General features: G+C 39.5%; 1 protein-coding gene and 1 long non-coding RNA gene across 5 annotated transcripts in view; one reads left to right on the plus strand and one right to left on the minus strand.

Annotated features, from left to right (window-relative positions):
- The window catches only part of LOC134173055 (uncharacterized), a 314,635-nt gene that overhangs the window by 169,447 nt on the left and 120,091 nt on the right, over window positions 1–25,097 (minus strand). The window lies entirely within an intron of this gene.
- MANBA (mannosidase beta) overlaps window positions 4,642–25,097 on the plus strand; it is a 54,723-nt gene continuing 34,267 nt past the window's right edge. For 2 of the 4 annotated variants that reach the window (XM_062636721.1, XM_062636724.1), the window contains exons 1-4: window positions 11,918–12,239; window positions 21,111–21,205; window positions 21,717–21,822; window positions 23,735–23,905. In XM_062636721.1, coding sequence (XP_062492705.1) covers window positions 11,940–12,239; window positions 21,111–21,205; window positions 21,717–21,822; window positions 23,735–23,905 — 672 coding nt within the window. In that variant the 5' untranslated portion in view covers window positions 11,918–11,939. Of the gene's footprint in view, window positions 4,672–11,917; window positions 12,240–21,110; window positions 21,206–21,716; window positions 21,823–23,734; window positions 23,906–25,097 lie in introns of those variants that run through there. The other 2 variants (XM_062636723.1, XM_062636722.1) reach the window with 2 other exon arrangements.

A 25,097-nucleotide genomic window follows, 5' to 3' on the forward strand; every position in this document is an offset into this window, starting at 1 on the left:
CCTTTTTAGGATGTAGTGTTGCTTAGGGTTGTTTTTTTCTTTTCCTGTCTGCTGATGCACACAGCATCTTCTGTGTTGGTTAAAAAAATTAGTATAAACACATCTTTGTGTGCATGTAGAAACATCCTACTCAGTTGCACTGTGCGTGGTTTTTATATAAAGGCTATAGATGCTGACTCTCTGAAGTCTGGCTTTAAGCAGACCACAACAGTACGATCTGATTGCTACGGAGGCATGGAACTACAGTCTGGCAAATGATTAAGAGAACTAGTTAGAGGTGTGCAGGTGTACTATGCTGGCTGTTAGGTTTGATAATTGCTTATGCAAAAAGGAATCTGCATTAACAGATAATGGTTTAAGCATTCACAGCCAAAAATGTTCTGAATAAGATTTTATAAAGTATAAGCTTTTTTATAACATTTATATCATATTCTTTTCTGCAGCCTCTGCTCAATTATTCTGTTTTATTTCAAATCCTTCACTGTTACAAAAAATAGTGTTTTACAGCATTGTCACCTGAAGCAGATACTATGGATCCATCAGATATGGCTAGTGATTCAGAAGAAGTCTTGTCTGCAAGTCCCTAATTAAAGCTTAGCAGAAGTTAAAATTCAGCTGAAGATTTCTTGTTGTGTTTAAAGTTGTCAAAAAAATAAATCTAAATTCAGGTTTTTTTTCCCTGGTTTGTGTTTTATGCAATAAAACTAGGCTAAGACAACAGTCTCCATTAGACTTAAGCAAATAAGCAACAACGGAATAAATAATCCAGTAACGGATATTAAGGTATAAAGGTTACTTCACTAAAATAGACTACTAATTCCTTCAAGCCTGAAAACCAAAAACCTGCAACTGGAATAATTTGCTTTATGCTGTTCAGTTCTTGGTGTCATTGAATGGATGCTATTTTACCCCTGTGCCTTCCACATAAATACATAGTAGGCATAAATTGCCAAACAGTTGGATTTGAATCTCTGTAGGCAGTTGTTGCATAAATACACAAAGGGAGTTGGAGTGATGGCTGAAATATTTCATGTTGGCAACAGTGCAGGACCGATGCAGGGAAAGCATGGTAACACAGGACACAAACCTGGCTAATTGTGTAGAAGAGAGAGAAGGCACAGAAGGTAATGTTATTGTGAAGTGAAAATGCATTCCTGTCAGTTCATGAAGTCTGTAGGGTAAAACCAGCTGGCTTCAAAATAATCTAGAATAAGGTTATATCTGATAAATTGGAATTTTAGGTGTCCAGGTTAGCCTGTCAAATAGCAGTTCAGATGTAGCCTCAGGAAGAGCAATTCAGTGTAGACAGATGTGCTTTTGGGGGTATGTATGGAACAAGCCAGTGCTGAGACTTGCCATTCTCCTTTGTAAATGTTGCACTAATTCTGGTCTTATGTCATTTAGAAGCAAACACTCAGTCCTCTGCAGGGGTGGTTCAAAGATGCCAGCTATTTTTGTGCTGCATGGGTGACACATGGGTTTTTAATATGCATTGGTTGTGGAGGGAAAGAGTTTAGCTTCCAGGTGAGCAGCAGTAACTGCTGTAACTGTTTAGAACAGCTGTCTGTCTTGATTAGGTTAGAAGAGGTGACAAATGTCATCTTTACAGTGATGGGTGCCAAAAATTAAACTGAATTTGATAGGACAGTTCTGTGTAAAGTAGTAATTGCCTTTTTTTTTTCTTTTTTTAAGGGTGTTTTTTCAGAATAGCTTGTTTTGTTGTTTTGGTTTTTTTTTTCTGTCCACTGGAAATGCTGCTGATTCAGTACCTTCTTCAAACTGAAGAATTTTAGTTTGTGAGGGGAGGAAGCTTCGTCAGGAGACATAGTGTTGATACGAATGTGTTGGTTTAGCTTTTAACTGAATCTAAGTCTAGGGTTGTACCTGATTGCCTGTGGGAGAGTAGGCTACTCCTTAAATGACTGCTGTTGAGATTGAAGCTCTGTACTTAAGGATGCTTATCATCTAGGTAATTATGGCTTTTGTCTCAACTTTATTCATCTTTGAATTAACCATACATTGTCCCATTGCAGAGTTCTGTGCCTCTATGTCTGTCTCTGTGAGAAGTTTGTTAAAGTCTTGCACATCTTAAGCACGTCTGTCTGGTCTAATTAACGTGCCTCGACAAACTTAGAAGTACAAATTTTATCTTTTGTCTGTTTTGTTCTGCTTCTGTATTACCTGTGTTTTTCCACTCCACCCTTCAGTTCTTCTCCTTACTGTGAAGCCCAGTGAGGATTTCATTATTTAAAAAATGTCAGGATATTTCTATTAGAACCCACAGTACTGATCTCTCAGAGGTTTGGAATTGAAAAGCCAGAGAACAAACCATATAGAAATAGATTAGCCAGGTCAATTAAAATAGGGGTGTGTGAGAAACGTGATGTTTGGAGAAAAGTTTTCTTGCTTCAGTGGTGCTATAATGAGAAAATCTTGCCGCAGAAGCTTATGAAGGCAGTGTGCCATCAGTGTATATTAAGCCACTGTCTGATTTTGCAAATCTCCTGTTACATGTAGTAGAAATAAATACAAGCCCTCCAAGAGAATGAAAGTGGTTTTGCGTAAGCTTATTTTGCAAACTATTATGGTATTTTTTAATGTAGTAGTAACACTATAAAATCTTCAAGATACAATAATTCTGTATAGTTGGGGTGCTTAAATACATTTAGCTTTGCATAAATAATGAAGGAAATTTTATACACCTGGGAGATGGAAGTTTGATATTGGTAACTAGTGCTATAAAAAGCAGGACAGTCTCCCATGGTTTGTCTGCAAAGAGAAGCTAACTGAAATGTGTAAGTGTCCTTCAATCCCAATTTTTGTAGTATAAAAATCCTTTGGTTTGGGAGTTCACAGTTTGCTTGGAATGAGTTCCAAGTTCAGTGACACGTTGCCATGGGACAAGTGCAGACAGGGAGTTTAACCGGTGTAAAAGGTAGAACTTTCTTGTGTAAATTAATCGTAACCCCCTGTTTCTATGGTTGACTGTACTAACTTGTGCTTAATGTTTTTTACAGTTTGAATTTTATTTCATGAGGATACCTCTATAATGATTTATGTTTCCTGAGAATCCATTCCAAATTCAGTGAAAGCTGCACATCTGGGTATCCTCACCAGACAATCAAAAGCAACTGAATTAGAACATAGGTAGGTAGGTGACTGTTACTTAATTTAGCTAGGCTTTTTTCCACTACTACTTCATATGTGCTGCACTTCACACTCAGAATTGCTGTTTCAGTGCAAAAAAAAAAATAAATAAAAAGGGGATTTTCATAATCCTTTTATTTTTAAAGTGGGAAAGAAGAAAAAATGCATTGTTTGGATTAACCATGAATGGTGTGAGCAAATTGAAGCTTTAAGAAAATGCAGTTAACCCTGAGGTTATATTTTTGCACATAATACTCTTTCTGATACCGATATGGCTGATGTAGAAAAATACTCCAACTTTTCAGAAGGAAAATATGAAAAGGCAGGCTTGTGGAAAGGCATTGACAGGTTACCTTAAAAATTCTGGATGCAAAACTACTTCCCTGAAACAGCTTTTTTTGTTTGCTTTTCCTTAACATGGCTGATATGGCATCTTATGGCCACACATGCATTATGTTGTGCTTTACAGGAAAAAAAAAAAAAGATGAAAAGAGAAGCTGCTGTTTGCTGCTTAACTGAAGCTAGAACAGGGCAGGAGATAAAGGTTGTAGTTGACCAGTCAGCCCTCCTGACCTCATTTTCCTTCCTGTGGCCACCCAGCAAAGTTTGTCTGCACCTTAAGAGACCTGCACTTCTTTTTACATGTTTCTAGCACATACATCTACCCTGCTAGATAGGGCTTCTTTTTTCTGCCTTCCCTGATCTGGTGCGGAATCTCTTTTATGTAAGCTAGCTGGGCAGCACCTGGGGACTCCTGAGTGCTTCTAAATTATGAACCAGTGGTTTATGCTATTGCTAGGGCAAGCAATGCTTCTTGAGATGCAAAGCATGAAGAAAGGGGGAAGGGGTAACTTAGCAAATACTCTTTTTACTCTATTGTAGTGATTCTTGTTTGGAAAAGAGCTTGTAAAAATAGGGGAAAAAATGGATTAAGAAACTAAGTTTTTAGGTTAGATGAGTATAGATGAAACAACTGCTGTGTGTTAGGAATGTAGGGTGCAGACACACAGTGACAAGAGTGTGAAGGGGAAGAGCTCAGTGTTGTTAGTCTCTTTGAGTTTTTAAAGTTACAATGTAGCATATGCTGACACATACATCATGAATAATTTAGGGTGTGGACAGGGAAGAGGGCAGCAGCTGTACCTTCTGAGCCAGCTGCAGCTAACTGATAAGCTCTTCTAGAAGAGTTGCGCTAGGAGGAAGTAGTACTAATCATAGTTAGTGGTTACAAGATTATGGGTCATTGCCGGGAAGCTGCAAGGATAAACACTGGATCAGCATCCTTGGTATTGAGAGAACACAACAAAGAAAATGTCTTGAAAACGGTCCAAGTTCAGATTGCCACCAAAATGTTCACTGAGCAATGAGTGACTATTTCCAGTCATGCAGTGGCTTCCTCGTGTCAGTGTTAAGCTGTCAATGGTGAATTGTCCAAGCAGGAAGATGGCAGAAGGAAGCTTAGTTGTACCCTTCTGTCCTCCAACCAAAGCTTCATGGCTGTGACCAAGTATGGAGGATTCCAAGGTGAATGATAAGGGAAAAAAATGTTATTTGTCAACTTGCTAGGCACATTGAACTACATTAAACTAAATCACCTAAATTATTTTTTTAATCAGTTTTAAGTATCTTTTTGGTGTGACTGAAACTCCTCAGGATGTAGTTCCAGGCCTTTAAAACTGTATTTATCAATATGACCACTGCTGATAAACTGTATTCAGAAAATGCTGAGAGAATCAACATACTAGAACCTTTATTGACACATAGGTTTTCAAAATGATTCTGCATCTTAAACCTTTTAAGTGCTTAATAACCTCTTGGTGTCATGACTTCTTGTGGTGAAGAAACCCTTTTAACAGAGCACCATACCTCTGGAAATGATTGTTTGCTGAATGCTGTTTATTTTGCTAGTATGTAAAAAGTGCCAAAAACTTAGGTAGCTGTTCACTCTTTAACTCAATTAAAACTTTTTAAATACTTTCAGAATGTTGTGGCACTTCTGTGAAGCATTCTATAGACATGTATGCTGAATATTTATATACAGTGTTAACTGAAGTTACCGTCTAGCTTTCCTCTTTTCAGTAGATCTGTACCAGTTCAGGCTAGCTAAAGATCTTTGTGCTTACTGAAACAATCTTGGAGGATCCCAGGCAGTGGGAGCAGTGAGCTCTTTTAGACTCTTTCTTACAGGTTGCCATTGCCTTTGTGCTTATCTGCAGTCCTAGTGGGTAGAAACCAGAGCTCTTCCATGGAACTGTGACACTTGCAGCAGCTATCAAAGGTATAGGCAGTAATTTGAGCTCCACATTATTTGGATCCACTGAAAATTTAGCTGTAAACAAAATGAGTGTGAGTAGTATCTTAATATAGCTGGTCCCTGAAGAGGCTGGTGCCCTTCTTTCTGGAGGACTGAGCTGAGGAGACAATGTTCTTTCCAGATTTCTAAGGCTCTTCATAATGTTTTTAGCCATAGACCTCCTGCCTGCCTTCCCTTCTTCCACTGCAAGTATCAAAATACTAAAAGTCTAGTACGAAACCAAGAAATGTGTAGTCTGGCAATACATGAGTATGACAGGACACGAGAAAATGGGATGAAGCTACTTCAGGGGAAGTTCAGATTAGGCATTAGAAAAAGGTTCTTCACCAAGAGGGTGGTTGGTTACTGGAACAGGCTCCTCGGGGAAGTGGTCACACCACCAATCCTGTCAGAGTTGTGGGAGCATCTAGACAACACTTTTGGTCTTAGGGTTTAGTTTTAGTTGGCCTTGTGAGGAGCAGGGAGTTGGACTTGATGATCCTTATGGGTCCCTTCCAGCTTGAGGTATTCTATGATCCTTCTAGTACTTAATTCTCTTTGTTTGCTGCAGCAGTCTTTCCTTTCTGTTACAAAGAGAATTGAACACATAATGCTGTTTTGTTTGTGGGGTTTTTTTACAGATAGGAATGTATAAAGTCGTATTTTAGTGCTATTCATGTACTAAGTCATTTTGGAAAAGAAAAAAATAATCATAGAGCCCCTATTAAAATACATCTGCCTGATGAATATGCATGAGTCAGTTTCTGTAACTGTTACTCCTGAGACATTTGCTCCAGTGCAGTGAGCAGTGTGCCGCATGTAGCATCCTAGACTGTGAGAGGACGTAGTACCCATTATGTAGGGGGTTTGCACTGGAATTACTCAGACAAGTGAAGATTTTTTCATATGTAGGAAAGTTCTTGGCTTATGCTGTTGCGTAAGTGGGGCTTTAGTTGATTCATTGGGGACTTAATTGATTAAGAATTCTGGCAATTCTTGTAGGAGCTGAAATAATCATTAATCTCTCAGGAAGGAAAAAAAGTGTCTCCTGTGTACCCACAGTTTTCAGTAGAGTCATTGTGAATATTCCCTGGTGCTTGCATTAAGGTCACTTTTGAAGAAATGACTGCACACCTTTTGTTCATAGTGCTGAAGCCAGGTTACCCCCACTAAAGGTCTGAGAAACAGAGGTCTAGACCTGCCCCAGTGGTTTGTCTGGGGTGACTGAGCTAGAAAAAGACATGCAGCTCCCAGCTATTTTGGCAACTCCAACTCCATTTAAGGTTACTCATTCAATTTATCAGCTATAAATTTTTGTTGACATTCTCATAATACCTGCGTGGAAAAAAGTCATTAAAACAGTAGGCTGGATGTGTTTCATATTTAGCGTAATCTGCTTGGTATGTCCTGCAGTCAGCTCGCAAATCACCAAGAGAAGTACAGGCTCAGTGAAGCCTCTTGAACCTCCATCATGGGAGAAACAGTTTGTTACTTGTGATACCCGTCTTTTGAGGGATTTAATTTGGGGTGTTTAGGGACAAGTCATACATTGCATTGTGGCCACAGATGACTATCTAGTTTTGGACCTTTAAGAAAGGTTAAACAAGGTGGTTCATAATCTCCCTGTACTACTGATTTCCTGTAAGTGCCAGAGAACCAATTTTGATTCTAGACATGTTTTAAGTAAGTTTTAATGAGAGTTCACAGGGAGCTTGGGCAGCACCACACCTAGCTTTAAGACAGTGACTTCGCTGCTCATGAGAGAAGGTAAATGATAGTGGTCAGTGTTATATACTCTTAAAATATATTTTACAATCCTAATCCTTACAGATTAGGATTGTTTCAAAATTGTTTATAAATTGAAGAGAGTAAAAGCTATGGTAATTCCACCTTCTGAAGAGCTTGTCTTCAAAATAAAAATACTGTATACCTATTTTTTCCTTTTCCTCCTCCATATAGTTTTTGTCTGGAGCAGTAATTTCCCTTCCACACACTTATTTTTAATTACTCATGACTGTTAGTGTTGAGTAATTTTGTTTGCTGAGTAAATCCCCTTGCAATGACCTGTAGACATTACAATAATTATGAAAGAAACTTTAGGTCTACCACTTAAGACTGTCATTTTGTATTTTGCTTATGATAATCTAGTACAATGTTCTCTTCTAGTGATGTATTAATAGTGTCCTCATCTAAAAGCAATGTTAATTTAGTTCCTCATTTTATTTTCAACATCCTTTTTGGATGGAATTCAAGATAAATACTGAATAATGTCTGAAACTCATTCCTTCTGTCTATCCTTTACACATTCGTAGCTGGAGGGCTTCCTGGACCATATTGCCTTTGTGACAGCCCAGGGAGTAACTATTTTGCATAGCAGTTCTGTTTTGCAGAGGCAGTTACAAAACAGAGGACAGGCCTTACATTGAGGAGCTGTAGGGCTTTCACAGGCGTGCTGTACTGTCTTAAGGTATTTGCAGTCATAGAACATCAGTCCATTTTGACACCAGTATTTATCCAACATGGTCTGCATGGATACTGCTGCATCTGTGCAGAACTCCCAAAAGTAGATGGTCCTTTCGTTGGTCTGCATGTTTGACACATGGTGTGTGGTGGTCGTATCTGCAGTGGTGTGCAATTACCAAGAGACAGTAAGCCCCGATACAAACTGGTGGGAACACAAATCCATGTTTTGCTTCAAAGGTGGTAACCTTCAGCAGAAGAATGGTACTGGGTGGACAGGTGGGGGCAGTAATATCTTGAAGTACTGCACCCAACTCTGTGAAGACTTATTTGTTTAAAACCTTTGCATGAACTCATTGGATATGAATTTGAAAAAGAAAACAGCCACAGCCTGTCCCAGTGATGGAGATTGCAGAGCAATTGGAAACAAAAGAATTCAGGGTTAACATGGCACAATTTGGGCAGCTTCAATGGAACTACTCTGTATTTATTCTAATAGAACCAAAGGCGTGGTTTTCCCCTTCAGTTTTTTGTCTTAGTTGATAAAAAATACCCGCTTTCAGTATTGTAAAGTAAGAATTGTAGTAAACTCCTACCTAAATTTGTGACATTTCAGAAAGCAATTGAATAAGGTACACAGTAAAACAAAGTGACACAAGAGATGTTGTGCTGTGTCTTAAGATTTAAAAAGATAAAGCCACAGCCTTTAATACTCCTGAATCTTTAAACATTAAAAATGTCATTTGTTTAAAAATACCCTCAAAAAACCAAAAAGCAAACCCTAAAATGGGGACATGAAAATGAAACATGATTTAACTTAATTATAAGCCTTGAACAAGGAAACAGCATGTTCTAAGAATACTTAATGACAGCATTGTTGAGGTTTTTTTTGTGTGTGTGTGTTGCTCCAGTCAGTCTTCAGCAGAAAGAATAAAAGGCAAAGAAAACACGGAAGTACAGTAAACATCTTGAAATGCAGTTTCCTTCTTACGGGAAGCTACCACATGACATGCTGAAAAAGATCTTTAAGAAAAAAAACCCAAAACCAAACAAACCAAAAAAACAAAAAAAAAACAAAACCAAAAAGCAAACAACAAACAAAAAGAACCCAAACAAAAAAAAACTACCAAAAAAACCCAAACCAGCAAAAAACAAAAACCACTTTTCAGTTGTTATTTGGTAGCATTAAAATTTCATTCTCTGAAAATCTGCTTCTTGAGAAATAATATCCTATAAGATGTCTCAAGCAGCACCTTATCCTGACAGATAAAGACAGAAACAGAACAAGGCTCTTGACTATTAGTGTATAACGATTTTGTAGTCTGAACTATAAAAGGTGAGAATATTATTCATTTTGACTGTATTCTGCAACATGCAAAGCCAGTTCAAGTAACTCAAATCTACAATGACAAGTCTTTCTTGCCAATTTCACTAAAAGATAGCTGGGAGTTGAACTGAAACGGGACCTGCATTTCAGTCAATATATTGAATGTGGGTTACTCAGTCTTAAAAATACACACAGAGGAACTGTTCCAACAGCTAAATTTCTGCACAGGCTTCTGCTGTCACACAGCATGGGTCCCAGCCATCCCTTTTTGAAGTTGGCAGCAGAAATTTTTCAGAGCAACAAAAAGATGATCAGCTGCTGATTCTCCTCTTGGACCAGTGTTTCTCAGGGGGCAAAAAATCACCTGCGGTTACATCATGTACTTTTTCTTTGTATGGCAGATGAATGGAAGGACTGTCGTTTTTATGTTGTATAGAAGGGTTGTCAGCTCAAAAGGGTTTGGATAAAAAATGTAAAGGCATGTTAACCATGTCCAGTAATGTTTAAAGATTTATCTAGGATGGATTCTTACAGTGTGCTGAATTAGGTATGTGAAAGCTGGGAGCTAAGACAGGAGCTCTGGTATTCCTGTTCTTGTCTGTGGTTCACTCTTGTGCTCTGTGCCACGCACCAGGAGCAGCAGCATGTTTCTGTGTCAGTCACACTTTATTCTTACGAGATTTAGTGTATGAATTGCATATATATTGTTAAAGTAAGTAACTCTTTAGCATCCCAAGATGCTCTGCATATTCTTTCCTCCTTTAGTTTTACAGTCAATCACAGATAATAAGAAAACATAAGGGCAAAAATGGAAAAATTGAATAAAGTCCTGCAGTTAATTGGGGTTTCTTTGAATGCTATTGCTTGGTTGCGTTTCTGTACATAATCATATGTATGCACCTACGTGCAGTTAGTAGTTTGCTTTCTTTGTATGCACAGTGACCTGACTCTTCTGTTAAAAGGAAAAAAAAAAAAGGAACAGGAAGATAAATAAGTGACACTATTGGTAGCATTACTTCTTTAAAGGAGTTTGCAAGATTATTTGGTTCTAAGGCATAGATTTCTCACTTAAGTGCATTCTGAGACAGCAAACTACTAGCCTGGCCAAGATTCTGACCGGGTTCATAAATGAAGTAAAAATGATACAAATCCAAATGAAACATTCATTAAATCGACTATATGTTAAGAATAAACAACAAAAATGCCACCACCACAAATGAAAGCCAAACCAAATCCACCTCAAAATGCCACAAACCATAAGCTAAAGTCATGGAGTGGCTGCTAAAATGAGCATTTTCAATTTTATGTTGAGCTGTATGAGGGAGTAGTCAGCTGTGTCCAAGAAAAGCAAACTAATTGCTTTCTAATCTCCTCATAATTGAACAGGCATTACAGCAAACCCAGTCCTAAAAGTTCATGGTCTTCCATGCTGTCACAACCTTCGGAAGGTATGTGGGCTAGTCACAACTGCGAGAGTTTTCAATGTCTGAGCACTTACCTATATTGTGAAATGAGACTGAGTGGATTGCACAGCTGTTTTCTACCTGCTGCACAGCTCCAGCTGGAGGAGCAGCTAGATGAAGTGCAACCATGCGATGGTGTGAAACATCGCTGGTTCACGGAGGTGATCCCCCTCCTCACCAGGGCTCAGTGGAAACACAGCATGAAGTAGGGTGGCTGGCTACCCCTAAATGAGCTCAGGCCACTGGTTGCCTTTCCCTCTTTCCACTAAGCCATTTAAGAACTTGTTGCTTTAAGTCCTGGGTTTGGGCTGTCAATTAAGGGATTAAGGTAGCAAGGGCACAGAGGAAAGCAATAGTGTGGTCGGAAACCATGCCTGAGGTTGTTTCTTTGGAGCTGACCCTTCTGCTCCTTTGCAGAGAAACATACCAGATTTTTATAAACCAAATCCACAGCAACAGTGTTAGCACTGCTTTATGAGAAACACGAGTACTTTTTTAACAACATGTTCATGACGTTTGGTCTGGGTTTATGTGCCTAATTTTATGAGAAAGAGGAGGTGGAAGACAAGAGGCCATATAAAATCTCATGACTTGAGAGAACCAGCACTGAAAGTACCTGTCGCAGTGTTGTCACAGCTCTTCCTTATTCCTCCCACTTCACTGTGCTTTTCTAGAGATCCGAGTAAATTTGCTACGTATAAAAGATCTGTAACTTTATCCTGCTTTTGTTATCAATGTTCCAATGTACTGCCTCTTGGAGAAAACAAGAACACACTTTTTTCTTTTTCTTCAATCTTTCTGTTTGTCTGTCTTCCGCTGTTAATGTGCATGCCCTCCTCAGCAAGCCCTTCTGTCCTGGCGTTGTCCCAGCTTGCTTGAACCGGGGGTTGTGCCAGTGCCAGTGCCAGTGCCCGTGCCCGTGCCCGTTCCGTCGCTGGCCGGGGAGGGAGCGAGAGCGCCTGCTGTCAGGACGGTCCGAGGCGGGATGCGCTCGGCCGCTCTCCGGCTGGCGGGAAACCCTCTGAGGAGCCGCCATCTTTGCTTCCCACCCAGCAGCGGCACCATTAACGGCAGGCGGGAGGAGGTACCGGCCTGCCCCACCCTCAATGGCCGTAACGGTCCGAAGCACCGCCCCAGCTCTCTGACGACGCGTCCGGTTGCTGCAGGGACCGGTTGGTCGCGTCCCTGTCCTCGCACCATCCCCATCTGTCTGTCAGTATATCGCCCCGCAGCGTTGTCTCCTCTGGGCATGGCGGTGAGGCGGATGCGGCGCGGATCCGCCGTTCCACCCGCGCCGGCCGCTCGCTCCTCCCAGCGGCCATGCCCGCTGCCTGTGTGGGGGGCGGCAGCTGCCGCGGGCCGAGCCGAGTTGCTGCTCTTGTTGCTGGCGGCGTTTGCGGGCCCAGCCGGCGTCTCGGCTGCGGGCGGCCCGGAGGTGCACAGCCTTCGGGGGAGCTGGCGGCTGGGCAACGGGAACGGTTCGGTGGTGCTCCGAGGGGAGGTGCCGGGCTGCGTGCACACCGCCCTGCACCGCGCGGGCCTCATCCAGGTACGGTAGGCAGCCGCGCCGCCACAGCTCGCACGGCTTCCCCTCACCCTCGGCGGCGTCCCGTGTCTGGGGCGCGGTGGGGAGAGCCAGAGCCGGGCCAGAGGAGAAACTTCGCACACGCCGTTCCGCTCCGAAGTGAGCAGCCTGCCACACAGGAAATGAACAGCCCCGCAGTGGGATCTCCAAGTGTGGGATCTACAGAAGCATGGTTAGGGGCAACCTCCTCACCCCCAAACCGCTGCTCTGTCCCGGCAGCTGCCTCAGCTGCTTTAGGTTTTGCTAGCAGAGCTGGTGCAGCAGCCGGATTTAGTCTCCTCAGCCTCTCCAGTATCAAAGGGTTTGGTGGCCGCAGATTCCTCAGATGGATAACTGGAAGTTATCCGTGACAGAGCAATCCCGGATTGGGCCAGGGATAAAAATGCAAATGCTCTGCAGTATATGGAGATTCTGCTGTTTTGACATGGAACCGAGGTGCTGACACCAGGTTTCTGCAATATTGTCACAACACGTAAGTCGTGTTTACCTACAGTACTGCCTCAAAAGAATGAAAAACTAAACCAATCCTTTTGAAGTTTGACTTGTTGTTGCAAGAAGTGTGGGGATTTCAAGCTTTTCAGTCCATTAAAAATCGCTTTTAGCACTTGCGAAGCACATCAGAACAGTTGAGATTGTATACTCTCATGCTGCCTAAGAGAAATATATTCTGAAACATGACTATAAAACTGTTACATTTAAAAGACTGCTTCCTGCTTCAACACTTCTAAGAAGCTTTGATGCTTCTGTTTGCTATTGCCTCTTTTATTTTTGAAAACACACTGACAACTTTCTGGGACAAATTATCAAAGCTGCAGTTGTTGATTGGTAGCAAAGTACTGTGATACCAACATCAGCTGCTTGTCACTCAGACCTGACGAAAAACAGGGCACCAACAGGGTCATCATTAAAATAAGACGCCTTTTTAAAAGGAAATACATGGAAAGCAAAATATATATCTGGAACAAGGAAAGGAAATAAAAAGTGGTGGTTCACAAAACCATCTATAAAACTGAGAAATACACCTCTGTTCTAGAAAATGTGAAGTACTGTTATATGTTGCCTGAGTATATCAGGCATATCTAAATATTGTATTTTTTGTTCATCCAGTGTTGCATTTCTTGTTCAGCATTTACTTGAAAAATACATTCTGGATGCATACAATTTTATTATTACTGTTACTGTTATTATTATTATTGTTATTTTTATTCAGATTATTTTCCTGCTCTGCTCTGACTAAAGTTAGAGAGGTGAAAGGAGAAAGGGATGCCACTTTGGGCAGGATAATTTTAGCATTATTGTGTTGGTACAGGTTGGGAATCCCAGTACTAATAATAGATTCCAGAGAGTGTCATTGCCAGATAAATCGTCAACATTGGAAAGGTAAATACACTAAGAAGGGATAAGGTGAGTCATGAGGGCCTGTTGTTTCAACATCTGTGTGCTCAGTGACACAACATTTTGAACATATACAATTCAGGTTTTAGTATGGCTTTTCTAAAGTTTTAAACAGTGCAGTGGGCAGGTAGACCATATATAGAGGGTCAGTGAAGAGAACTGTGCCATTATTTCCCATCCAGAAGTTCCTAAGAAAAACTGAACATCTCAGATGCTGGGCTGTGCTGGGAGGTGTTACTATAGGAAGTGTGAACTGACCAGTGCACTGACTCAGGCACATAAGATAATGATGTAATGAAAGACTCACACTTAACTACTCACATTAAGTACTCTTATGAAGTGAGGAAACGTGATTGCTAATTTAGCTGCATTGCTTTAAACTGACTTGTCATTTTAGTCATTTTAAGCAGTAGTCAGATAGTTGGAAATGAGGCTGTGATCATGAACTCTCATGTGTCTGGGCAGAATCCCAAGCCTGCAAGAGGTGGGAAAGCTTAGTCAGGCTGCTGGCCAGCAGCTTGGGGCTTGCTAATAGGTAGATGGGTGCTTGGCTAATTAAATTGATGATGGTTGGTTGTGGACGCTTATGGCATGTTTACATGAATACAAGTATGAATTTGCTCCAAACACTTGCTGATATGTCTGGATATGAACCCACTGTTGTTTGGAAACTGGTGCTAAGTTGGTGGTGTTAGAATTAGTATGCTCTGTTGAGGAGCTGAGTTAACCGAAATACCTCACTAGTGTGGTTGCTTTATCACTGGACTGGACCTGGCTGGTGTATGGCTAGTTCCAAGCTCAGGATGATCTAACTTGTTTCTATGAATAGGTACGTACAGGTTGCTAAAGATTGATTTAAACCCATTCTTACTCAGTTTAGCAAAGTCTGGTTTATGGAAAAGAACTGTTCACACAAGTATTTTCACCAGGATAACTCAATTATTATAAAACCACCTTTTTGTTTAAAAGATAGAATGGCGAGCATACCAAAATACAGGAACAGCATTAGCAGATTTCTGATCTATTTCAGGTAGTGTTAAATGTAATCCGTGCCTATCACCATATTTGTAGCATTCTGCAAAGCAGTTTTTTGGAGGGAGTCAGTGATGTAATTCGTTATTCCAGTGTGTGGCTTCATGCTGCAAAGTGTGGCTGAGCTGCCTGTCCTGAAGTTTCCTCATTGCGGTGAAAATGCTTATGACCAAATGTTTCCAAATGCAGCTGCCTGAAACTGTATTCCTGTATACAAAAGCATTCACACAGCCTGAATCTTAGAAGCATAAAGGACTGGTTGCTCTGTTTCTTCAGTGCTTATTATCTCTGGGAATCAGCCTTTTTGGAGTCTGTGTCAAATGCAGAATTAGTTTTATTGTAGTTGCCTAAGTACAACAGCTTTGGTTTGGAGGGTTGTTTTTTTTTTTGTTGTTGTTTTCATTTGCTCCTTTTGCTTTTTGCTGTGGAGTGTGGGATTTTTATTCATCCTACTGAAAATGTCACTAGACGAGCAATCCGGAAGCTTACAGCTTGTAATCAAAAGCAAAGGTTGGTCTGAAAAGCTGTACCAGGAAATAGGAGAACAAAGCTGGTGGGAACTAAATTATTCTGGATAGCAAGACCCAGATGTTCAGCAACCTTATGAAATCTGTGCACTGTTTTTCTGTGTGATTTGCAAATGGCAAATAGCAAATAGCACTGCATCCTTTGCTTCTGTATCCTTGTGAATTTTTAATGAGTTAGCACCCAAATAAAAAATTCAAAACAAAATCTGGGAGGGCCTACTCCACCAGTGTAGCTTAGTGAGCATCTCACAACTGAGGGGAAGGAGAGGAACAAGAATAAGCTGCCAGATACTAAGCTTGAAAAATGTGACTTAGATTACAAGGGTAGGCTGCAAGCAACTTAGTTATGAGTGTGTGGTTCATCTCAAGTTCAGGTCGATGCACAAACTGGTTTTTGCCCAGGGATGATCTGATTGCATGTCTGTAGCCTTACTTGAATCTGCTGTGCAGGCCATAGCTTTGAATTGAAAGTCATCTCTTTGACACCAAGGGTTCATTTCTCATTTCTCTAGCTTTTATTCTAGAGGCGTTTTTACTCTTTGTTTTATAAAATAGATGTTGGATGGCCACATATTTCTGAATGCACCAAATGCATGTGTCCTAGAAAATGCTCTTGGGGAAGATATTTTTGAGTTTCCTACAGAAGTATTATTTCCTTCCATGTTCAACCAATGTAGTTCAAATGCTGGATTAACTATGATAAAAGCTCAAAGGGCAGGAGACGTTATCAGAGTATGTGTTCAGCTGGGGTCTTTTTTAGTAACATTTCATTAACACTCCATAGCTCTTAATACCATTTACATGTAAAATTTAAAAGACATGAGAAATGCACATAATCAAGGGTAACAGTCACTTGAAAAAAGTTAGTGCAAAGCTCAGGTGTAAGCAAAGACATTTTACAAACTTGCAGTAAATCCACTGCTAACCCTAAATCTCTGGAAAGAGAAGATTTGCAGAAACCATTTTGTCTGAAGATCTAGCTTTTGTCTATTGCCAGCGCAGTATTTTCTTTCAGGTACTGTTCTGAGAAGCAATATATATCAGCAGGTAACTTGTGCATTAAGTCTTTGTGCTAGAAATAGTTGTTCCCTCACAGGTACTGGCCAAGTACTGCATGATGCCATTTCTGCTGGTAGGTGACTCCTATCAAATTTCAGTTCTGATGAATATGGCTATTGTAGCTATATTTTCTCGTCTGCCAGCCATTTGCTTTCCTGCAGGAAGGCTGTTTTGTCTTGTTAGCTCATCACTTTGATTTGTAAAGAACTAGTAGGGGGGTCTGCAACTGTGATGTTAATCTAGGGGCTGTATAACACTGCAGGTTTTGCCCTGTTACACAACAAGGACATGCACTTGACGCAGAAGGTTACAGTGGTCTTGGTCATATTTGGATGTTAAAATATATTAGAAGAGACAGAAGCTTGTGTATTGCAAGTGATATTTCTGCAGTTTTGGAAAGTGGTGTATATTTCGTAACTTGTTTTGCATTTGCATAAAATATGCTGTTGCTTATTTTCTGACACTTCGTAGAACACATAGAACTTCATCATGACTTATATTTTTCAGAGGAAGCCAGGTAACAGTTGCATTGGGTATTGTGTGGTTCTAACATGTTAAATGACATTCATTGATGAAATAGTTGATTAATATATTATTTTCTGTTAAAGCATATGTGCTCTCTTGAGTTGTATGAACATACTGTGAAACTGTTCAAAAGCATATTAAAGGGCACTCAGATTTATCTTTTGAAAGCTTGTGAATTTAAAATAGACAAAAATTATAGTATCCTGTTAAATACAACAGAGTATTCAAATAATATTAAGCAAGAGCTATTAATATCTTGTTGATTAACTCTTTAGTAGTATTTGTCTGTCTTCAACTGTAACACATCTTGAGTGTTCAGTTTACTGCTTTGCTACAGCAACTACTGACAATGAATTACTGTAGGATGTACTTCCAAAACTCATGTTCTGTGGATACAGTCCATTTGTCACTATTGTTAGTTCAGCTTGACTTCCAGCTCGAAATATGTGAACCTGGGCTTGCTGAAAGTTATATAAATGTCCTGACTGCTATTGTTTGAGATATCAAGGAGTGCGTGGGTATAGATAAGTATCTTAACTATTTAGCTTCTGGTCTGAAGTTGGCAACAGCAAAATCACTAAGTTGTATATCATGAAACATTAAGTTTCATTTTGGTAATGTATTACATCACCAGGATTTTCTTATTATATTATATATTATATCTATTATATATCATAATATATCATAGTATTATATATTAATATATTATTATTTATAATATATTATTATAAAATATCAGCAGAGTTGATTTCTGAGAGAAAAGCATGCATGTCAGTTTCAAATTAGATCATAACAAAAGTAGGATAAGGCAAAGGAATCTGGGTTTTGTTCCCTTTATTGCATTTCATTTTACTACACGCTGGTCTTCTGCTTGGATCCCACTGGCTCTGCCTAGTGTCATTTAGGTAGGTGCCTGTGCTGCGCTGCCCTGGTTGTGTGTGAACCTGAAGCCCTGGCACAGCTTGCTCCCTTGGCTTTGGGCCTCATTTCTGATGTGTTCATGTCTCATCCATTTCCTGCTTAATGGGAGAAGCTCTTACCTTATATGACTAGTTTTTCAGTATCGCCTTAAAATCATTGCAAGGAGGAGTTTCCATCTAGCCGCTTAGCAGTGCCTTCAGTTCAGTGCCGGCAGTGCTTTTGAAGTCCTGCTGATGTCCTGTTATCTGAACTGGAAATTGCTTCCTTCTGATGACCTGTAGCAGGGCTTTTTACCTCATTTTAGCAGGTGATTTGCTGCTTGCTTATAACATCGAGGCTGGGAGCAGGGAGCAAACAGGCAGGGAGCTTGAGTGGTTCAGAATTTTCCCCCAAATTGCAGGGAGCAGGAAAATGTGAGGTTGTCATGTTTTGTAGGATCTAAAAATAGATGAAATTGACTCCACCCCTCCATGACTTGCTTCCAGGAACATGTTGAGCTGTTGAGCTAATGAATGTGAAGTGTATTTAATACATGTGCAGTCTATTTCCTACCATCTCTCAAATTCTCCCAGTGCTCTTAAGAGTTTTAAAATAGCCTTTTTTCATCCAGTTTTCTGAACTAAACCTTTAATTTTAACGTGAGCTTATTTAATATGGGATGAAATTCTGTTTCAGATAAATCCAAACAATTTGACTTCTATAGGTGCACCTTCCAGCACTCAGAATAGTTGAATTTAATAATGAAAAAGTCAATAGTCTTGCAAGTGTATTGGAGAAGTTATTTCCCTTTCTTACAGGACTTTGCGGTGGTCACACATTTTTCCTGAGCCTTGAGAATTGCCTTTAAAGCATTGCGTGAGCATTGCTACATAAATGATTTTACAAGCCACATTTTTCATACTTAAAATGATTAACCACTATTAGCCTTTAACAGCTTTTCTGTGTGATATATAAGCTATTATGTATAAGCTGTTATATAGCAATGCTATCCATAAGCTGTTAGGTTATATATAAGGGTACACAAAACTAGGAGCTTCCCACCTAAAAAGGTGGATGCCTATGAGGAAAAAACAGTATTCGTGCAAGTCAAAAGGGGTTAATTAGCACTTTCTATGACACATATTTTATCAGTCAGTGTATCTCTTGAAGTTGGAAGGCTTTAGACTAATACAGACTAAGAAAGCCTCTTCAGGAAAACGGATCTGCAGTGAGCTCTGAGGAGATGTGAACAAACAGCTCCATTTGTTTGTAAACTGCTGTAAGAGCCCATCTGATGATGTAATTTCTGCCTCTGATGAAACATTCGTACATGTCTTTCTGCTGCTAGACAGCCAGTTTTGTGTTCTTCAGAGGTCAGGTCTTTCTTCATTAACATCTTGGTATTCATGCTTTTGTGGGAGAAACAGTGTAGGTTTCTTTTATGCAGGGTCTTGATCTTTGATGAGGAACTGATGTCAGTTTGACTGCCAACCAGATTGGCTTTGGCTTTACAGTCTGCTGTTGATACTGCATTTGCAACTTGCATCTTGTGCCTTTTAAATCTTTCACACATGCGGTGGCAGTGATTGAAATTTAACATGCACATTTTCCAAAGCGTGACCTAAAATAAGATAGTATACAAAGTTAAAGCAAAACAGTTGTTAAAAATGTGCTTTTTAAGGATATATTGTGGGTTTTCATGGTCTCCTACATTTGATGCTTGCTTTTCATTGTCTTGATACAGTAATCTTAACAGAGTTTCTTTTGTAAGCCTAAATTTTGCATTTGAATATGCATTTATTAGTCTTAAAAATTGCATGTTAATAAAAGTCTGAGATATATTCCCTAAAACATTTTGCATATAAAAGTAACAGTATCTTAAAATTCAGTAATTGTTCTGGTAAGTTTATGGTGGCTTAAATTCTAGAGAATACACTGTATTACCAATGCAGAGGCCACGATTTTACTGAGGTGACAAGCCCTTTCCTTCTTGACTCTTATTCCCTCACAGTGAGAAATTTGATTGAAAGAGCATAGCATGTAGAAGCAAGCTGACAACTTTCCCTCTGTGTGAGCTCAAGGACTGAAGATTATATTGCTATGGGTCTCCAGAAAGGATTATGCTGCTGATGACAGTCACTTACATGTTATGATTTTGCTCTGCCATGTAAATAGGTTTGTGTTTATATTCCAGACTGGCCTTGTTAGTTATAAAACAAATATGAGAATATGAAACATATTTTCCAGAAGGTAACAACTTCAGAAGTGTCATTACTATCTATACTGACCCCTGAAATGGGGAGAAAAATTGAGCTTCAGCAAGAAGGAAAAAAAAACAGCCAAACAAAAAACAGGGCAGATTTTCTTCAGTGTGAATCTGGATATTCAGGGCAGCTACTTAGCTGTGCTGGTACTGTACAACACTTGGATCAAAGAAAACCTTAATGCAGCTATGCTCTCTTTTAGCTGGGTTTGAGTCATGTAGTCCAGAAGAGATTGGTCTTTGTTTTGGAAAAGCAGTTCAGCTGTGCAGCTGCTGGAAAGGATTGAACTGAGCTGTCAGTCACTGACCCAGATACCTGCACCCTGAACTGGCTGACACGGGGATGTAACACCATACATTTTTGCTACCTTTGTATGATGTGCAAAGCCATGCATTGTCAGGTGCACATTAACTGATCCCTTCAGCCTAGGTGAGGTACACTGTGACCCCCCGCTAAGGTAATAAATACAGCATGAAGCAAAAACTGTCAAGGACATAGCTTAGACCAGCTGTGCCTTTTATTCTTCGTGGGTAGTATGATTACAGGAAAATAACACATTCGGTATAAATGCAGCATTATTCTCAAAAGTAGTTATTTAGTTTTATACACCAAACCAAATTGTGTTGCTTTTCCCTTTCTTCCTGTTCTCCTCCCTCCTTTTCTTCCTCCCTCCAAATATACCAATGTCATTCAGCCTTACCACATCAAGACTAGTTGACAGAAACAACTGGAGTATTTTCAGTTGTTTTAAACTGTAGAGATTTTTTCACTTCTGTCCCTAGAGGCCTAAAATGCTGTTTCTTTGCCTCTTAAAATCCTATTAATCTTACTTTATCATTATGAGGGTGATCATGTTTCTCTTCCTCTCATTAAGTCACAAGCTGTCTTGATTTTTTCTTTCATTTTCAGCCCAATCATTTCTTATGTAAAACCAACAATTATAGCAAACAAGCTTTGCTTTGTCATAGTAATTCAAAGGTGAAAATCAAGACTAACTAAATAAGGTGATTTTGCACCTGCAGACTGAAATAAGAAGTGCTCATCTAGTGGATATTATGATGTACTACATTTCATGTAGTAACACTGTTACTAAGTAAGTGTTGTAATTTATTTTTTTTTTTGTCTATTATTAGGATCCATACTATAGGTTTAATGATGTGATGTACAGGTGGATCTCGCTGGATAACTGGACTTACAGCAGGACATTCAAAACTCCTTTTGACTTCAGGTGAGCAGTAAAGGTATGTCTAAGATAGTTCTGGGTCATCTTTCCTGCAGAACTGTGAGTTAATCCGTCAGCTCAAAATCTGCTTAATACTTTTGTATCTAATAAAACAAATTATGCAATAATGTGCAGCTGAAAAGCTGCTGCTAAAGAACACTTCAGTATTTGCTTTTTCTTGTGGGTTTGTTTTGTTGCTTTTTCTTTTCAATTGTTAAAAGTTATTTATGAATTGCCAGCTGAGGAAGGATAATACTTGGGCTAATTGGAAGCTAGCCCATCTGATCTGGTGGGTATGTGAACACGCTGTAGTGCAGACTTCAGCCATTTCAGCTGTCATCTTAATTTGACTATGTAAAGAAATAATATAGCCACACTAAGTCAAATGTTTTTGGAGGTAGTGGAGGCAACTGCTGAGAAAGATAATGGTGATATGCATTTTTGTATTTTCTCTCTCCTGTGTGTTGTTAACTCTATGTATTCTAACAGGTTTTTATGCATTTGTTATCTTCTGTAGAAAGTGGCAGAATGTGAATTTGGTTTTTGAGGGAGTGGATACAGTAGCACAGATCCTGATTAATAATGTCACTCTTGGGAGAACAGACAATATGTTCAACAGATACGTGAGTAATGTGTTTTTTTCTGAAGGTAGTTCTGTTCTTTCTTTAAAGCCTTTTTGTGCTGAGGACTTTCAGTGCATTCAAGCACACATAAAAATAGGTGTTTAGACACAGAACCTGTTGACCTGGGGACTGCATGTGTAATCTGATAACAGTTAGAACAAGAAGTATAGTTACCTCTCCAGTAGTAACAAGGTCAGATGTAGAAGTGAATGTGCCTTGTTCTAAATGAGTGGCCCCATGTAGGAGGATTAGTTCAACTAATAATATGTCTTGCTTCTTGTCACAACTCCAAGAAAACATGAGCTTAAATCTGTTATATTAGCTGTAAATCTGCTAATTGGTATTAGAGTGGTTTGCATGTAAATACTGAAATGAAAATGCGCGTGTTGTAAAGCCTTTGTGTTTCCATGCCATTTTTTGTATACGGGGTTTGATTTTCTAATATTGGGCTTTTGATAACATTGCCTTGCATTTTTGAGCTTAGCTTATGTAAGCATGGGAGTACTCATTCTGTGGCAAAACCAAACTAATACAGATTAATTTTATAGCTTTAAAATACAAAATTATTCTAGGTACTAGCGTAAGGGACAATCCTTGCTTTTAAAAGGATCAAAAAGGAAAAGTTAAAGGACGAATGTTAATGGAATACTGAAATAATATTAGTGGAGTAACTGAATTATAAAGGCCATCCGGTGTCTTCATATCTCAGCATTTACCATTCTGGCAGTTTTTTTTGCAGAGGTATTGGCCTAAGACATGAGAGCTAGATTCTGTCACTTGGGTGTGTGTACCTTGACCAGATAATTTAGTTTCTCTGTGCTAAGTTTTACCATCAGGAAAATAAGAAATTTCATAGAGCTTTTATGAAATTGCAATTACTCAGTATTTGGAGAGATTGCCAGTAGCAGGCTCTGTAGAATTGGGAAGGGATATTACGTTGCCCTTATTTCTGCAACTTCATTCAGTCTCAGATTATAACAGTTCATGAAATGGCCTTCCCTGTAAAACCAGAGTGTACTGTATTAGATTCAGTCTAAGATTACTGTGACCCAGACTTTTGCTTTGTCCACCTGTTCCACATGGCAACAACATCTTCAGGAAGGATTCTGTGAAGGCCCTATATGGGGGATGCTCTTTGCTTTGTAATTTTCTGCTATATGCCACAGTGATGCTAGCTGGGCTGCTTACAAGTTGGAAAAAGTCTCCAAGACTTGGTTTGTCACAAGTGAATGCTGTGAAGAAGAAATGCGTATTAGCTGTTCAAGCCATATTATCTTGATAGCACAGGGTAATTATGAAAGTAAATGTTTATCCTTCTATCCAGTCACACAGAAGGGGATTTTATGACCAGTGAGAAAGCCCCCAGATGCTTCATTTGATGCTGGCATAGAAGGTGAATCTGTACATATTTTTTGGGGTGAGAGTGCAGGTGGCACGAAATACAGCTTTGCAGCATTCAAGCAAAAGGCAGCTCAGTGCTTTGTGGTAGGTAAGCTACCAGCACTGTGTGAGTTGGAAGGACTCCTGTATAGACCGGCTTTCTGAGTTTGAACAAGGTGTCTTTCTAAAGATGCAGATGAGTTCTGAGTGAGGAAGGGAGGGTAAAGATTCTCTTGCTGTCCTTATCCTTCAGGCACTTCTGTGTGCAAGGAGAGTGCTGCAGCCTGCAATGAAGGCTCAGAATGGGGAAAGTGGTTTGCCCAGAAACATCTTGTATCCAGAATGTTACTGTGTGTTTTCTTTTTTCAGCTTAAGAAGTAGCTTTTATTTTCCTTCAAAACCTTTTGAGACTGTATTTCAAATGCCATCGAATAATATATATATGGTATTAAAATCCCATTGTAACAGTGATTATAAATCTTACAAACAAATGTCAGCACTGCAATGATTTTATTCTGTTTTCTTGACCTAGAGCTTTGATATTACCAGTGTGATCAAGGAGGTCAATTTTATTGAAGTCTGTTTCTTATCAGCCATTTCCTATGCAGCAGAGCAGAATAGATGTCACAAAGGATACAGCATCCCCCCGGCGTGCCCTCCACCTGTGCAGAAAGGAGAGTGCCACGCTAATTTCATCAGAAAGGTAGGGGCAGAATTGTTTGTCTCTGGCTTCAGGCTTGGAAAGAGGAATGCGCCATGTGCTGTCATTACAGATGTATTCTGAAACCTGCAATGTCATTTTATAGGTAGGAGATATTTTTTATTGCAGCTTCCTTCTCTTGTCCCCTAGAAACCTGTAATCTAGCATGACGATAATACAAGAGACATAAGAAGGCCAGGCTTCATATCTGGATGATAAGAATGTTTAAAAGGCTGTTTTTGTCAAGGAGTCAGAAAGGAGACTTGCTCCTAAGGGAGCAGGATAGCCCTGGGAAATGTGTAATCATTACATTTTGATCCACTGGGTGGGTTTAGCAATGTATGCTGACAATAGGATTCACTGTTACATATACCAGTGTATATTGGCAAGGCTGTAAAAATCTCAGCCAAGCAGCTTTGTGTTTGCTATTGCTCATGTATTGTGCTATTTATACTGGTCAGCTCTGGCATGTCACAAGAAGTGTTACCTAACAGAAGACTTGTTCTCATAATAAGATGAAAACAGTGTTGAGAAATGTAACTTCCAAGGACATTTTCAGTGAAAACAACAATGTAATATGTAAGCTTAGGAACTCTGATTTAAGACCTTGCTTCATTCCTGTTTAAACTTAATAACAGCAAACTATCACCTGAGTAGGATCTCATGTATTTCTGATAGCTTCACAGCAGCTAGAGACAATAGCTTGGTGATCTTATTTTGGGATTTCTCTTTTTGGGTGTTTTTGCATGTTTGTTTCTACTAAATGCCTTTTTTGTTAATTATTTTTGATCTTTTTTAATTAAGTCCTTTTAAAGCCTCCTCAGAAAAATTGCTAGAGTCCTGTTAATCTAAACCCAGATGCAACTTCCTTTAAAATTTGGTAATGGGAAGAGGGACACCATATTGTCCTGGGAAAATCCTTCAGGATTAAGAGGTTGTCTTTATTACTTCTTGCTGCTGCTTTTATTTTTACTGTGTATTAAAAAGTTGATTAATTCTTCTGAGTCCACTGTGTTTCTTAGAAATAAGTGCAGGGAGGAGCTTGGAAGGAAGAAGGCACTTAAATAGCTGTAGTCTTATTTATAGAGCAAAAATGGCCAGGAATGATTTTATGCTTTACTGAACTATACTTTTAAATTTGTAAGAAAGTATCCTAGCACTTTTCCTCAAAGGAGTTGTTTGGCTGTAATTGGAA

The sequence above is a fragment of the Pezoporus occidentalis genome, unplaced genomic scaffold, assembly GCF_034315485.1.
Source record: "Pezoporus occidentalis ecotype Australia unplaced genomic scaffold, CSIRO_AGI_Poc_V1 ctg49, whole genome shotgun sequence".
Classification (NCBI taxonomy): Eukaryota; Metazoa; Chordata; class Aves; order Psittaciformes; family Psittacidae; genus Pezoporus; species Pezoporus occidentalis.